At 38.2% G+C, this 15768-nt stretch overlaps 2 protein-coding genes across 2 annotated transcripts in view; one reads left to right on the top strand and one right to left on the bottom strand.

Moving 5' to 3' along the window:
* The window catches only part of LOC129240668 (dynein axonemal heavy chain 3-like), a 319983-nt gene that overhangs the window by 86187 nt on the left and 218028 nt on the right, over positions 1-15768 (top strand). The window contains exons 21-30 of the mRNA XM_054876599.1: positions 713-870; positions 1416-1482; positions 1765-2385; positions 2513-2782; positions 2845-2949; positions 3063-3233; positions 8426-8573; positions 8637-8735; positions 8802-8916; positions 12732-12900. Coding sequence (XP_054732574.1) covers positions 713-870; positions 1416-1482; positions 1765-2385; positions 2513-2782; positions 2845-2949; positions 3063-3233; positions 8426-8573; positions 8637-8735; positions 8802-8916; positions 12732-12900 — 1923 coding nt within the window. The remainder of the gene's footprint in view (positions 1-712; positions 871-1415; positions 1483-1764; positions 2386-2512; positions 2783-2844; positions 2950-3062; positions 3234-8425; positions 8574-8636; positions 8736-8801; positions 8917-12731; positions 12901-15768) is intronic.
* LOC129240667 (uncharacterized) lies at positions 13121-14590 on the bottom strand. Its single transcript, XM_054876598.1, has one exon. It carries the CDS (start codon positions 14588-14590, stop codon positions 13121-13123), a length of 1470 nt encoding a protein of 489 aa, XP_054732573.1.

Below are 15768 nucleotides of genomic sequence, written 5' to 3'. Positions count from 1 at the left end.
TTAAGAAACCTAAGTCCACCTAAACTTTGCAATGGCACGCGTTTGATGGTAAAATCACTGAAAACTGTCATAATAGAGTGCACAATACTCACAGGATGTGGTACCGGAGAAGATGTATTGATTCCCCGAATCCCTCTGATACCATCGGATCTACCATTCCAATTTAAACGCTTACAATTTCCGGTAAAGACATCTTTTGCAATGACCATTAATAAATCTCAGGGTCAAACCTTCAACATTGCAGGCTTAGATTTGAGTGTTGACTGTTTTTCACATGGCCAACTGTATGTCGCTCTTTCAAGAGTAACCTCTAGAGAAAACATGTTTGTATATAAAGACATTCTGTAATATAGTAATTGTTGTAAAAATAAAATAAATACATATGTAAAAATACAAAAAGTTAATATGCAAAAATGTAGGGTATGAATTTAGATATCCCAAAGATAGCAGGAAATCTTCATGCTGTAAAGAAAGGAGAATTGTTTTACTCCAAATTTAACGCGTGCGGGCCACGGGCAATAATGAATAAGCCAAAACTACTGGATCGATTTTAATCATTTTTTCAGTGAGTGACATAGGGTATATATTTTATACCCGTGCGAAGCTGGGCGGGTTGCTAGTAGTATATATAATACACTAAATACTACAAGCGTGAAATATTTCATTATAATAGAATTTTATTTTATTTATTTTTTTTTATGTTTTCACACAGAACATGAGTCGCGAAGCACGAGCTATAAATGTTGAAGAGCAGTTATTACAAATCGATATTTCACCATTTCCTGTGCTTGCGGAAATCATCGAAAAAATGGAACCGATGGAGAAATTGTGGAAGACAGCTTACGAATTTGAAAAAGATTATGAAGTGTGGTAAGTGTATTTAACAGCAGAAAGAAATATATTTTCAGGTTATGCATTAGGTGTTTGATGAGGTGAACAAGCTTCTTTTTTTTGCCAAATTGCTTTCCATATTTTAAGAAAAACAAATCCCGCATTCATGTTGGTATAAATAAATGACATAAAGAGGTTAAACGGCTAGCGGAGATCTGTGGTAGTAAAATATCGTGGTATTTAAATACTAAGTAATATAACATTACACTTATAAGAGTAGGTCATATCGATCCACTAAGCATGTAATTTTTTCCTAAAATATGGGAAGGGTATGAAAATACTCGTTTGCACCTATTTCAAATGCCTGTCACAACAAACCTATTTGAAGAGGGTAGTGTAAAGATAGCCTTACTTTCTTTTGAAAGATGCGAGCAAAATGTTATATTTGAGGTTACGAAGCCATGTATTCTCACTCCTTATATACAGATACAGATTTAAACACACGTTGCATAGCCACTTTCCCCATCTGATGTGTTAAAATCTCTATATCACTCAAAAATAAAGAAAATATAATTTTTTCACAGGATGTATGGTGAATTCCAATGTTTAGACGCGGATGCTATACGCGATGAGGTCGAAAATATGCATCGGGTAAGTTGAAATGGGGGTAGCACGGATGTCCGTCTGCATGCGCATATCTGAAAAAATATATATATACACACTTGTGCTCACATAATGAAGTTAAGTTTCGGAATATATTTCATGCGCTTCTTTGTCGTTAATTTTTTATAAAAATATAGTTAATAGGCTTAATTACGTGAACACAAGTGTATGCATATGATCACAACTCTCTCTTTTCTTCAAGTGCCAGGCTGAAAGTGATTTTATATTATTTTCATTTAAACTTCTACCTACCTGAAACCCTTTCTATAGATAGTCTACAAACTTGCGCGCCAACTGGCCAACAACCCAGCGGCTCGTCGCGCTGCAGAACAGATACGTATGAAGGTCGAAAAGTTTCGTGCATATTTACCAGTGCTTGACGCTATTTGTCGCCAGGGTCTTAATGAACGCCATTGGCGTCTTATCTCTGAACATTTGGGTGCCGAATGTAATCCGCAATTATATCCCACACTCAAAGATATGATTGATGCAAATATAATGAGCATTTTACAACAACTGGAGGAGATCTCAAATGCTGCTGGCAAAGAACACGAATTGAATTCGGCGCTCGACGTCATGTATGGCGACTGGAAAGATATCGCTTTTGAGGTGTTGCCATATCGGGACTCCGACACGCATATACTTTCGGCACTCGATGATATCCAAACCCAATTGGATGATCATATAATGCGCACGCAGGCGATGAAACGCTCACCATTCATTGTGGCATTGGGTTCCAAAGCGGATGATTGGGAGGCTAAACTTTTACTGATACAAAATATTATTGATGCCTGGGCTCAGGTGCAGGTGACATGGATGTATTTGGAGCCAATTTTCAACTCGGAAGATATAATGAGACAGATGCCTATAGAAGGACGCAATTTCAAGTCGGTAAGAGAGTTAGTAAAATGTTGAACAAAAATTTCTCTTAAAATATTTTTTTTTCTTTTGTTATAAATTAATTCATTACAAGCTTCAAGTGCATTTCTGTACAACAAGTTTCTTCATTTACGCGTAGGTTGACAAAACATGGCGTAAAATAATGAAACATACTTTGCAAAATCTGAATGTGCTAGTAGCTACCGAATACCCGGATATGCTGGAGACATTCTTGAAAGCGGTGCAAGATCTTGAAACGGTACAAAAAGGCTTGAATACATATCTTGAACAGAAGCGTTTATACTTCGCACGTTTCTTCTTCCTCTCCAATGACGAACTATTGGAGATATTATCTGAAACGAAGGATCCCCTGCGTGTGCAACCGCATTTACGCAAGTGTTTCGAGGGTGTAAGTGATATATGGCGCCATAATTAAGTGACATATGCAAATACATGGTTTTTAATTCGCAGATTGCACGGCTCACTTTTGATGATGCCATGGAAATCACTGAAATGATATCGGACGAAGATGAGCAAGTGAAATTGGTGCGCAAAATTAATCCAGCTTTGGCGAATGTAAGTAGAATACTTCTAGATACACATACATATGTAAGTTCACATATGCTTACTTGTAATAATTCTGTCCATATATGTTCGCAATTGAAAGCCCCTCCTCCATTTTTCTCTAGGGCCTTGTTGAGATCTGGCTTAAAGAAGTCGAAATGGTAATGTTGGCCAGCGTGCTGGAGCAGATGAAATTAGCCTGGGAGGACTACTTTTTAGTGGATCGTATAATTTGGGTAACCTCGTGGCCGGGGCAAGTTGTGCAAAGCGTCTCCTGCATGGCATGGACATTTGAAGCAAGTAGTTTTTTTCTATTTCTTGTTTATGAAAAATACAATTCCTTAACCGACAAGGAGGTAATGGAAGGAGATATATTTATTTTGAAATTGAAAATTTTGATTTTTTCCTTTCACTCATTTTTGCCTTCACTCATAGATAACCTTAAAAATATTGTATGTAATTGTTTTTGCAGCTTTTAATTTAAATCAGTAATTACTCCTTCGAATCGTCATAGAACAATGGGACAGATTGGGACAGATAAAATACTTTGAGCCCACCCAGAAAAATTAAAACTAACATCTCGAACTCGTTTAGGAACTCGAACCAAAAATAAATTGGGACACCAATATTGAAAAAATTCAAATTTACACACAAAATTCAATTATTCACAGATTTTTAAGGGGTTAGGGGCAGTCAGAGGCCAAATAAATTATGATTTTCAATAATTTTTTTTTTTTGTTAGTCAATTGCTTTATTTTACAAAAATAAAAGCATAGCATGAATAATACATAATCTTTCGCCTTCAGCAAAATTTGAAAAAAAAAAATTAGTAATTGGAAAAGTTATCGCTCTTTGTGTGGAGCCCGGTGATCATCATAAGTCCTTGGAGACTCATCTAAAATCAATCGGGCAAGAGAAATTAGTTTTATTAATAGATAATCTTGCGCCTAATCGAAATTTTTTTTTTAATTAACAATATGGCGGCCTCAGGGAATATTTTTCAGATTTTCGAGAAAAAAACCGACAATTAATTGTTTATAAAAAATCGGTATTTTGAAAAAAAAAAATCCGAGTATTTTATGTTTTTCAAAAGCAGTATAGATTTTATTGAAATTTACCAAGCGGTTTTTAAGTTACAGTGATCACCAGTTCAAAAAACATAGTTTTGAGAAAACCGTCAATGTAAAAACAGTCGGGCACCCTAATAATTTAGACTATTTGAATAAACTAAGTGTATTCCGTTAACTGAGCTACAAAAGTTAGTTTTATTTATCACATTTTGCCATTGACATTGCGAGTGCTTAAGATTTTTTTTATGTTTTGGCAGTGAGGTTGGGTTACAACCGTCGTTACTACGTGTGTGGTGATTCCACTAAAATCCCCAGGACTGCTTCCGCATTCCTTCGAGGTAGCGGTCCAAGACAGCGTCCTCAGAAGGACACTTACTTACTTAACCTGCGTCCTGTTTTAAAAACCTACGCTCAATACAATTTCTTCAGGCTTACATACACCAATAGCTCGTTGCAGACATGTTCTCTCTGTGTTTCACCTCTCACATTTAAAGAAGGTGTGCTCCGCATCTCAGGATCTTCATAAATGCAATTTGGTAGGTTCACCTGTTCCATTCGCCACAAGTACTTGCGAAAGGACCCATGTCCGGACAAAAACTGTGTGAGGTAATAGTTAATCTCACCGTACTTTCTTTCTATCCACTTTTTTAAGTCGGGTATTAGTCTCGCTGTCCATCTACCGTACTGCTCAGAGTTCCATCTTGCCTGATAAATGTGAGCGTTTGAGTTCTAATGGCGGAGAAGCATGGTCTTGGAATTCCTGAGATTTTTGCCTCCCATCTCCGTTTGCGCTCTTGTGCTAGAGTATCTTTAAGGATGATTCCGCTGATAACTAAAACCGCTGCTTCTGATACTGTTCTTTATGAAGAAGCCACTCTGAGAGCGCAGGTATGTTGTACAGATTGTAAAGTTTTTCGCCCGGATTGCACCCTTAGCAAATCTGCCCATATTTCGTATCCGTTGAGAAGAATCGTTAAAAGCTTTCGCTTGCTCTGAATGGAACCTCCAAGGTTTGCCGTGAGCTTATTGAACATGCCGCTTACTTAGGCAAGAATGTTGTTTTTTTAAGACTGAAAATTAAAAAGAAAACATGGAACAATTTAAAAGAACTTATGGTCAAATATCATTTGAAAGGGAAAAGTGTGCGATAGTATTTAATATATCCATATATATATACACAATTGGAGCGTACACCCTTTTTTAGGTGTTTAGCCGAGCTTCTCCTCCTATTTGTGGTGTGTGTCTTGATGTTGTTCCACAAATGGAGGAGCCTAGAATTTTAAGCCGACTCCGCCGATACTTTTTATGAGGAGATTTTCCATGGCAGAAATACACTCGGAGGTTTGCCATTGCCTGCCGAGAGCGAACAAACTTTTTCTTCTTTTTTTTAGTGTTTCACGGAGATTTGAACCTACTTTTTCCAAATTCCGAATGGTAGTCATGTACCAACCCATTCGGCTACGGCGACCAATATATAAGTATGTATATTTTACATATAATATAAAGAAAACAATTACTTTCTTAGAAAAAGTGGTACTGGAAGAGTCTCCACAATTAACTCAAAAGTGACCAAGAGGATCGAGAACCCGAAAATTTCTGCAGTTAATATTGCCAAATTTCTGAAAAATGCATCAATTCGCATTTCCTGCACAGTTATGAATAATGCGCGTACATTCTTAGAAAAAATCTCCTACTTTCAAGGATTAATGTGACTTAAAAGTTGAACTGTGCTAAAGAATACATTAAAAATACGAATTAATTTTGGAGTAACGCTATTTTCACCGACAATTCGAGAGTCAACTTATTTGAGTGGAACGCCGGCAGTTTTGTCTGAAGAAGGGAAGGTACAGCGCTCAATCCGTCAAATATGGTTAGTACTGTGAAAAATGGTGGCGGACATGTTATGATTTCGCTAGCAATGACGGCAAATTAAGTGACTGAATAAATTATCTAGAAATAGAGCATATTCCCTCGAAAAATTACAGTTACCAGCAATGCTCATCTTCATGTACGACAACAACCCAAAACATACTGGGGTGATTGTAAGGGAATGGTTCCATTACAAAGTAAAAAAAATATTGCCCCATCCTCCTCAGAGCCGAGATCTCAATTCAATTGAGCACTTGTGGGCCCACATTGAAAAAGAATTGCGCAAACGGCAGATTAGTGGTAAAAATTACCTAAAATCAGCCATTGTCGAGATATGGGAAAATATTCTAAGAGATGTCACCAAAACTGTAGTAGACCCATGCAACGACGTCTACAAGCAGTAATTAGTGGAAAGGGATACTGCACAAAATATTAGTTCATTACTGTCCCACTTTATGTTAGAGTTGTAAAAGTTACTGTTTAATTTACTGGAAAACTTTCAAATTATTTAAATATAATATCCCATTTTTTATAAGATAATACTGAATTGAATACTTTAAATAGGATTTTGCCTTTTGAAAATTGATTGCACCGTTCTCAAGTTATAAAGGACTGAAGCTGCCAGTATGAAAGTAATGAGACTCCATTGATGTGGAGGGTGACTCGGACGAATCATCGGAATCAGGTCATATAATGCCGTTATCTAATTAAATCGCATAATGTTTACGTTTGGTGTTATTATTATCAGCAGAATCTATGACAAACTCTTAGTAAAATAAACAATTTACCAATGTTTAGCCTCGGAGTTTTAGTTCTTCTTCCTGACATTTTTCTAGCCTCTTATAGTTAAAATCTTTATAAGTAGATATGTAAAATATAAATTAAAAACAAAATAGTTCAATAACTCACGCAGTCCTTTTTAGCTTTACTTTTTCTATCATCAGGTCGCACTATCGGCGATTGCGATTATTGTTGGTGTTGGTGATTATTCGTGTGCTCTTCATTCGTGTGCTCTTCATTCGTGTGTCAAGAAAGCCACAGACGGGAAACAAATCGTAACAAGCGATTGAAACTCATTTCTCTACACACGTGTGTATTTATTGACGATTTTATTTCACGTTGTTCTAAGCTAAGTGAACATGGAACGCGGACAAAAAGTATTGTCATATATGGTATTTATTTGTGCTTGAAAAGAAGAAAGGAGAGATTGAGGAAAACAATTTGTAATATTTGTGTGCAGAACTGGTATTTTTGGCAACATGAGTTTTCGAATAAAATTTTTTCTTTTCAAACTTTCTTATGAATTTTTTCAAACTTCCATAAATTTTCGTATTTTCGGTATAAAAAGTACTAAATTTGTTGCCGTTAAGTAACCAGTTAAGCGTTTTAAGTCTACTCTTCTGAGCGAAAGCAGGTTCTCAGAAATTCCTCTGCCGAGCGTGAGACCGCTTGTGGTTGACCGATAGAATTTCACCAGTGCTCAACGAATTTCTTCTCCCACTCTGAGAAATTCGTTAATGTGGCCTTTTGTAAGTCCACAGAATGGCTTAGGCTCAATTAAAGGCATGTTTGCACCTTTTTAGCTAGACGATCATCCATTTTCTCTCCTATCTGTCATGACTAGGAACCCAAACTAATAAAACTGTGTTGAAGAAGTTCCTTGACATATTAAGAAGGTTCTGACAGTCATCTACAATTTCTGAGATAATTTCAGGTGATAGAAGGGCTTTTGAAGGGCTGACTATCAGGAGGCATGCAAATGTGAGCTCCTCTAGTTTTCCTACGGAGACGTTCCCTCACACATATCTCGATGGCATGTATTTCTCCATGGAAGATTGTTGGGTAAATACCCATTTTCGAATTACTTGTTAACGTCAAGTTAAGGCCCCTTTTTTATCTTTTTAATTTACGTTTTAAGCAAGGAGGAACGCTATAAGTAGTCTTCAACACACGACTTCAAAATACCTGGGCTGATAGCCGCATGAGATATCGGGCGTGGACTTAGCATGTGTTTTTATTTTTTATTGCTTGTTTTTTGGACTTAGCATAACATTGAATGTTTTTGCATATCAACAGTTGGGACATTACGCGAGTTTTTTTTTGTAAATTAAGTATTCTCGATTGTGCTATTCTACTTCATTGAAATCTCAATTTTCATAAATAGTGAACTTAGCACGTTTGTATAGTAAGTCAACGATATATTACATTTACATACACACGAATGTATATGTGTATGCATATACATATGTATATGTCATGCCTTTTGAATTCCCTCGATGGGTGGCATTGCGGTGTGCATTTTTAGTGTACGCTGGATTTCACGCTTGGCATATTTGCTTTGCTTTGTTTGTGGTATTCTCAACAATTCTTTTTCCCCCATTATCATTGCAATGTTTGCAATTTTTTCATTTTCTATTGAATGTGTTGTTTAATTGATTCTTTCTGATTTGAGTTTTTTAATATATTATCCTTTTGAATTCGATTTTAACTTCTGATGTGTTCAATTTAATAATCGTATGTGTCCCTCTCTCCCTTATCGCCTCTTTTAGGTGGAGGAAGCTTTTAGCGCGGACGCCGTTTCTCAGTATTTGCAGAAATGTAATGCTCAAATCAGCGATTTGGTACAGCTGGTGCGTACTGATTTATCGACGGGTACACGACTCACCATTGAAGCTTTAATTGTGCTGGACGTGCATGGTAGGTTATCAGCAGAAATTTATGCTTAGCAGTTTACATACATATCTTTGTTGCAACATACAGCACGCGATGTTGTCAAGTATTTAATTGACGTCAATGTTGAAAGTATCACAGAATTCGACTGGATCTCGCAATTGCGCTACTATTGGCAAGAAACTGAGAGTAAGTACTGAGTAAAAAAAAACCAAATGTTCAAGTTACTTTCTCAACACAAATGTATCTTTGCAGAGGGCGAGATGTGGGTCTGTGTTAGCATGGTTGTTACTGATGTTAAATATGGAATGGAATACTTGGGCAATAACCCGCGTTTGGTTGTGACACCTCTGACTGATCGTTGCTACAGGTAAGTCAAAACACAGTGGCATCGAATAATTCAAGCCGGGAGCCGATAAAAATGAATATTTAATTTGAAAAATCAACACCTACCATAAACCGTGGAATAGATAAAATATAAATTGATGAATAAATAAATATTTTTTGAGAAAAATGGGATTTCAACTCATTTTTGAATGGAATTACCTATAATTTCTCCTTGTTAAGAAATACTGAGAATAATTCAAATTAATTACTAAAATTAGAAATGAAGTTCTTTCCTTATTTTAATTTAATTTTTTTGTTTTTCTTTTTATTTCTGGCTCAATAGTAATAATAACGAGCTGTGACAATTAAGTTCCGGAAGTTCGCCAACAAAACACAAACCAATTAATTCCAACAAAAAATCAGCTGGCTCGTGGTTATAGTGTAACATTGAGCCATTCTTGACTATTTTGAGACACCAATATAGAATTTCCCAATTACTGTCAGTCTGGCAGGAATTTGTTCACGAGTAATAATGTCATGAGAAAAACCGTCAAAATCGCCTTCAGTTGCTACTCGGTTTTGCTGGCTGCAGAGCGGCTACTACATACCACTGCCACTTTCTTCTACCCACTGTATACTTTTTTTCCGTGCCTCGGGGTCTTCAATATCCAGGTCCACTCCTTAGTAGCTGCATCTGAATGTGTTTGTGTATGTTTGACTATGTTATGACTATGTTTCAATAGTGCCCCGGCTTGAAACCACCTCAGGAAACACCAAAATTATAGAATATGATTTTTCTAAAAGCGGTGGCCCCTCGGCAGACAATGGACAACCTCCGAATTTATTTTTGCTGTGAATAAAGTTCACATAAAGCCATTCGGAGGCGGTATAAAATTGCAGTTCCCTCTACTTGTGGAACAACATCAACCCACTCGCGATAAATTGGAAGTATGTAAGCAAAGCTGTCAGGAGAAAGTATTTCTCTGTTCAACGCCGGGGATCAAAAACCGAAATCTTAACATCTAAACCTAAGTATGGGCATCTATGATTACTATCGGTCCGAGAAGTGTGCAACATAATCAAAATTAAACCTAAAAAGCATCATTAAAAATTATTGGAAACGTAAACCAAACAATAAAAAAAATTGTAAAAAATGTGTGCGGGAAATGGTAGAAAATTTTTACGTTAAGCTGTACAGCATGCTAGTATCGCTCCAAGAAAGCTGTTTGTTTCCCTTTTGAACAGGCGAGATCGCATTGAATTCGCTAATAATCATATAAATAAGCCTCCAATTTTGTGTTCTTGAGATAAAAGGTCGTCAAATTGTTTGGCGCGAATTAGTCACTGCTCTTGAGAAACAAAGTCTTGTTGGTACAGTCAAACACGGCGCCCGTGGAGTTATGGTGTAGGGATGCATGACGACAAGTGGTGTGGGTCAGTTAGATTTTATTGGATCGACATTGGATAAATGGCGTTATTTCAACATTTTAAAAAGGGATTTGAAATAAAGTATCAAAAATCTTGGTAACAAGATAACGACCCAAAACACGCAGACGAGATCGTAAAGCTTGAACTCTTACACGATGCTTCAAAACAGCTTAAAATACCCACAGTCGCCGAAACTCTATCCTGTTGAGCATCCATGGGATCTAAGTATAAAGATTTCGGCGGCATATAATACCAAGTAAAGTCGCTTTGCGAAGTGTTTTGCGGGCAAATATAATGGGCAGAGAAATTAGTAAACTCAATGTTAAAAAGATTTAGTGAAGTCCTAAAACATCGTGGCTATCCAACAAAATATTAAATAATTTTAATTTCTGTATATTACTTAAAAAGTTTTTCTCCATATGTTAAAAATAGAACGCAAAACTTTTGGTTACTATATTTACATATTGCTGCAATTACTTCTTCTTCTTCATTCCGCTTAAACGATATTGGCCGAGTCTAACAAAGTGCGGAATTCGTTTCTTACTCGTGCTAACTGACGCCTGTTGGAGACACCAAGTCTTTCTCCACCTGATCTTTCTAACGCAAAGGAGGTCTTCTTCCTTCTCTGCTACCACCAGCTGGTATCGCATCGAATCCTTTCAGAGCCGGCAACGACGCCGCTGGATCTTTATTCGCTGCGCTATGTAGTTATATGTCATCGTAAAGATCACACCGTTCATGGTTCCATCGCCTGCGATACTCGCCATCGCCAACGTGCAAGCGTACACAAATCTTCCGCAGCATCTTTCCCTCAAACACTCCAAATGACGCCTCATCGGATGTTGCATCGTTCACGCTTCTGCACCATTCGTTCGAGTGTTAGTTTTGTTCGTCGAGAGTCCACTGTCAGCTGTTACGATCAAACTAATGAGAACCCCATGTAAATAAAAAATTCCTTCCTTCCGTATCGTAGTATCGTAGATTTTATTTCACGATTTTTGAAAAATCCCGTAGAACCCTGCCAGCTGATTGCTCTCTCACCACACAGTGTTGCCAATCAGCACATTTCGAAATCATTTACAAAATAAACTTAGAAAAATTATAATTTTTATTCAAATAACTTAAAAACACTGTTGAATAATGTTAATTATAGATAAATGAACTATTTGCATTTGTTGGTTTTCGGCTTTGGTTTATTAAACAATGAAAAATTGTAACTGATAACGCGGATGTGTGAAAAAGTGCGTAAGCAAAAATATCAATGGCAACATTGTGTAGATACAACCAAACACATACACACACAAACCGATGTATTGTGTAAATATGTAATTAAAAGATCGCGGTTGTTCCCACGGGATGTTTTTTGTGCTCGTTCGGGGCTGCGGTAAGGGACTGCGTTCGTCGTTCACTGTTTTCAGCATTACTGCTCAGTTGCCTACTTAGTCCAAAGTAACACTTGTTGGCAAGAGATATTCTCCGTTGGATTTCAAGGCTGACATTATTATCAGTGTTAATGCTGGTTCCTAAATAAACGAAGTCCTTTCCAACCTCGAAATCATAACTGTCAACAGCGACGTGGCTATCGATACGCGACTGCGTCGATTGTATATTTGATGTCAGGGGGTACTTCGTTTTGTCCTCGTTCACCATCAGATTCATTCACTTTACTACTTTACTCAGTTTGCTGCAGACACGTACGAATTTAGTAGGAAAATAAATTAATGAAAAATGTTTAGAACTTTAAGTTTATATCGTATTTTTAATCAACTTAAAAATATATATAAGGTGAACGCAGACTTTATGGGGTATGTTTATTTGTGCTTAAGTCATTGTTCTAGAAAAAATAAAAAAATTAAAAACAAAATAATTTTGAGTTTGTAAAAAGAGAATTACCATAATAATATTGCCCAGTACCAAAACTCAAATAAATTTTGCAATACGACTCAGTGCCTTGTCTTCACAACCAATGCAGCAACAATGTATTCAAATAAAAAATAAATATTAAAAAAACGCTGAAAGTAAAAATCATTTGGTCCCTTAAATTTGCTCTCCGCCCATAAATAGTGGTGAGACCCGAAACCTTTTTTAATGGTTTTATAGATAACGCTTTTATATTAAACTGTATAAATCATTGTTTGGCAGTAAAAGCAAACAGTCGAACGCTTACATACATATGTACATGTAGAAAAAATCCCATGCCACAAAAATGATGTCCACCTAGAAAAAAGGAACCCTGAATGGACACTCAGATATGAAAAGCTATTTATGGCTTTATGAACTTTTTTCCTCCATTTTACGTATTCACTAGGCTTTTGCCTTTTTTGCAGAGCTGTCCACCATCAGTTGTTGTTACTTTGCCTACTTTAAATTTCCTTACATTCGCTGCTCTCTTCAATAAATCGAAATAGCTGACTAACGATTTTCTTTCAGAACGCTGATGGGCGCGTTAAAATTATGCTTGGGTGGCGCTCCCGAAGGACCAGCAGGTACAGGCAAAACGGAGACGTGCAAAGATTTAGCAAAGGCTGTAGCGAAAAAATGTGTAGTATTTAACTGCTCGGATGGCTTGGATTACAAAGCATTGGGGAAATTTTTCAAGGTAATAAATAAATGCAAAACTAAGTAAATATTTTGAGCTGGTATAGTATCGGCGAATAAGGTAAGGTGCACATAGTAATGGATTCAAAAAACCACAGCAAATTGATATGCGAGTATGTTAACAAAAAGTGCATTTATTATTCGTGGGTAAAAATCGCTGAGGTAGTCAATGAAATGTGCTCTTAAATTGTACTTAATACGTATTTGTGTAAATGTTGCGCTTAAACGCGACGGTGGCGATATTTCAGGCGTCGTACAGTTTTGTAACGGTATCCATCTTCAGCAAGAACTGCAGCTTCCTGTGGTTCAACAAAAACTTGTTGTTCTGCAACCGGCACGGGAGCGCTGACAGCTGGTGGCAGGTACTCGTTGGAGGGCAGTTCGCTGACATCGCGACGGTGACGGTATTTCAGACGACGCACAGCCTTGTAACGGTAGCCATCATCACCAAGGACGGCGGATTCTTGTGGCACAACAACAACTTGTTGCTCAGCAACTGCTACTGGAGCGCTGGCCACAGGGGGCAAATATTCGTTAGATGGAAGTTCGTTGACATCGCGGCGATGGCGATATTTCAGACGGCGCACAGTCTTGTAACGGTAACCATCATCAGCAAGGGCAGCGGATTCTTGTGGCTCAACAACAACTTGTTGCTCAGCAACAGCTACAGGTGGCAGATATTCGTTGGAGGGGAGTTCACTGACATCACGACGATGACGGTACTTCAAGCGGCGCACAGCCTTGTAACGATAGCCATCATCACCAAGGACGGCGGATTCTTGGGGTTCAACAACAACTTGTTCAGCTACAGCTACGGGAACGTTGAGAGCTGGGGGCAGGTACTCGTTGGAAGGTAATTCGCTGACATCGCGACGGTGGCGGTATTTTAGACGACGCACAGTCTTGTAACGGTAACCATCATCAGCAAGGGCGGCGGATTCTTGTGGCTCAACAACAACTTGTTGCTCAGCAACAGCTACAGGTGGCAGATATTCGTTGGAGGGGAGTTCACTGACATCACGACGATGACGGTACTTCAAGCGGCGCACAGCCTTGTAACGATAGCCATCATCACCAAGGACGGCGGATTCTTGGGGTTCAACAACAACTTGTTCAGCTACAGCTACGGGAACGTTGAGAGCTGGGGGCAGGTACTCGTTGGAGGGTAATTCGCTGACATCGCGACGGTGGCGGTATTTCAGACGGCGCACAGTCTTGTAACGGTAACCATCATCAGCAAGGGCGGCGGTTTCTTGTGGCTCAACAACAACTTGTTGCTCAGCAACAGCTACAGGTGGCAGATATTCGTTGGAGGGGAGTTCGCTGACATCGCGACGATGGCGATATTTCAGACGACGCACAGCTTTGTAACGGTAACCATCGTTAGCAAGGACGGCGGATTCTTGTGGTTCAACAACAAATTGTTGCTCAGCAACAGCTACTGGAGCGCTGGCCACAGGTGGCAAATATTCGTTGGTGGGAAGTTCACTGACATCACGGCGGTGGCGGTATTTCAGACGACGCACAGTCTTGTAACGGTAACCGTCATCAGCAAGGACGGCAGCTGCCTGAGGTTCCACAGCAACTTGTTCAAATCCAGCCACTTCTGCAGGAGGCAAGTACTCGTTGGTAGGCACTTCGACACCGGCTACGACCGCAAAAACGGCAAAAAATGCGACAAATAATTTCATTTTGCTGCCAATAACACACTAGCTGCTTTAAGACCGATGCGAATGAGTTAATCTGCGAGAATGATGTTCTTGAATTATTCGGAAAGTATTTATACGAAAGCAGCTATCGCTTTTTGATGAGAAATACTCATCTTCTTTGGCCTAAGTATGCTAAAATGTGAACTGTTGCAAAAAACGAAGAATAGACAAAAAATATACAATAGAAATCCTCGAACAATCGCCAGTGAACAGAGTTGTGGGCATTATTTTAGTTCTATTTTGACTTGATATTCGCATCTGACGCTTAAAATATTAAACGTTTACTTAATCCAATTGTATTTTTTCTTTAGAGCGAGCAAATTAACATTTCCACACCACTCTCATTGAATGGCTGACAGACAAACAGACGAATCGACGGCCAAACGCTTAGGGCCAAACCACGTTAGCTGCTCGCAACTTGTTTTAATTGATTACCAATTTCGTCGGCAAGATTAATTAACCTTGCCATAACTACTCTGCATAGCGCGTAAACCTCCCGCTCGCTCACTTTATTTATAGCCGCAGTCTTATTTCAAGAGACACACTGGTGCCACTCGAACGTCCCAGTATATTAAACATTTTTGGTTAACGGGTAACACTTAAAGCATTTCTCTTCGTCGATCATAAATCTCACCTTTGTTTGCTTTTATTTTTGTGCCATCTGTTGTGTTCGCGCTCGATTTGCTACTTCATGAATAGGTCATTAACCAAACAACTACAAAAAAAAACATTGTGATAATTCAAATGACTAAAAGTCAGATGGACCTTCAAATAATATCAGCTCAGCGAAAAACGTGTGCGGTACACGCGCCCGAATTTATGTGCATGCAGGCCAACACTTTGGCTCGTTGGCTCGCTGTCCACACGTGTGATATTCTAAAAATTAATTATATTCTTTTTCTGAGACCGCCGCGCAAAACATAGAGAAATGTGAATAATTACAGCGAAATAACGAAGTTTACTAACATAAGGCATTGTAGATGAAACGTTAAGCGGGGTTAATGAAGTTCAAGACAAATTATTCATACTTCTGGACTCACTTTAGTGGAAGCGTTGGAAAAATGTGAAATAAGGAAATTCGAGCTGCACGTTCTTTTATAAATTTGTTTATGATGAAATGGAGTGGTGAGTGTGTGAACGAATTTAAAAAGAACGCAGCT

The sequence above is a fragment of the Anastrepha obliqua genome, chromosome 3 (genome assembly GCF_027943255.1).
Source record: "Anastrepha obliqua isolate idAnaObli1 chromosome 3, idAnaObli1_1.0, whole genome shotgun sequence".
Taxonomy (NCBI): Eukaryota; Metazoa; Arthropoda; class Insecta; order Diptera; family Tephritidae; genus Anastrepha; species Anastrepha obliqua.
The sequence above is the reverse complement of the archived record's forward strand: the minus strand, read 5'-3'. Positions and strand labels throughout refer to the sequence as shown.

Excerpts from the sequence above, each read along its gene's own strand:
- LOC129240667 (XM_054876598.1), bottom strand. The coding sequence starts at position 14,590 with ATGAAATTATTTGTCGCATTTTTTGCCGTTTTTGCGGTCGTAGCCGGT.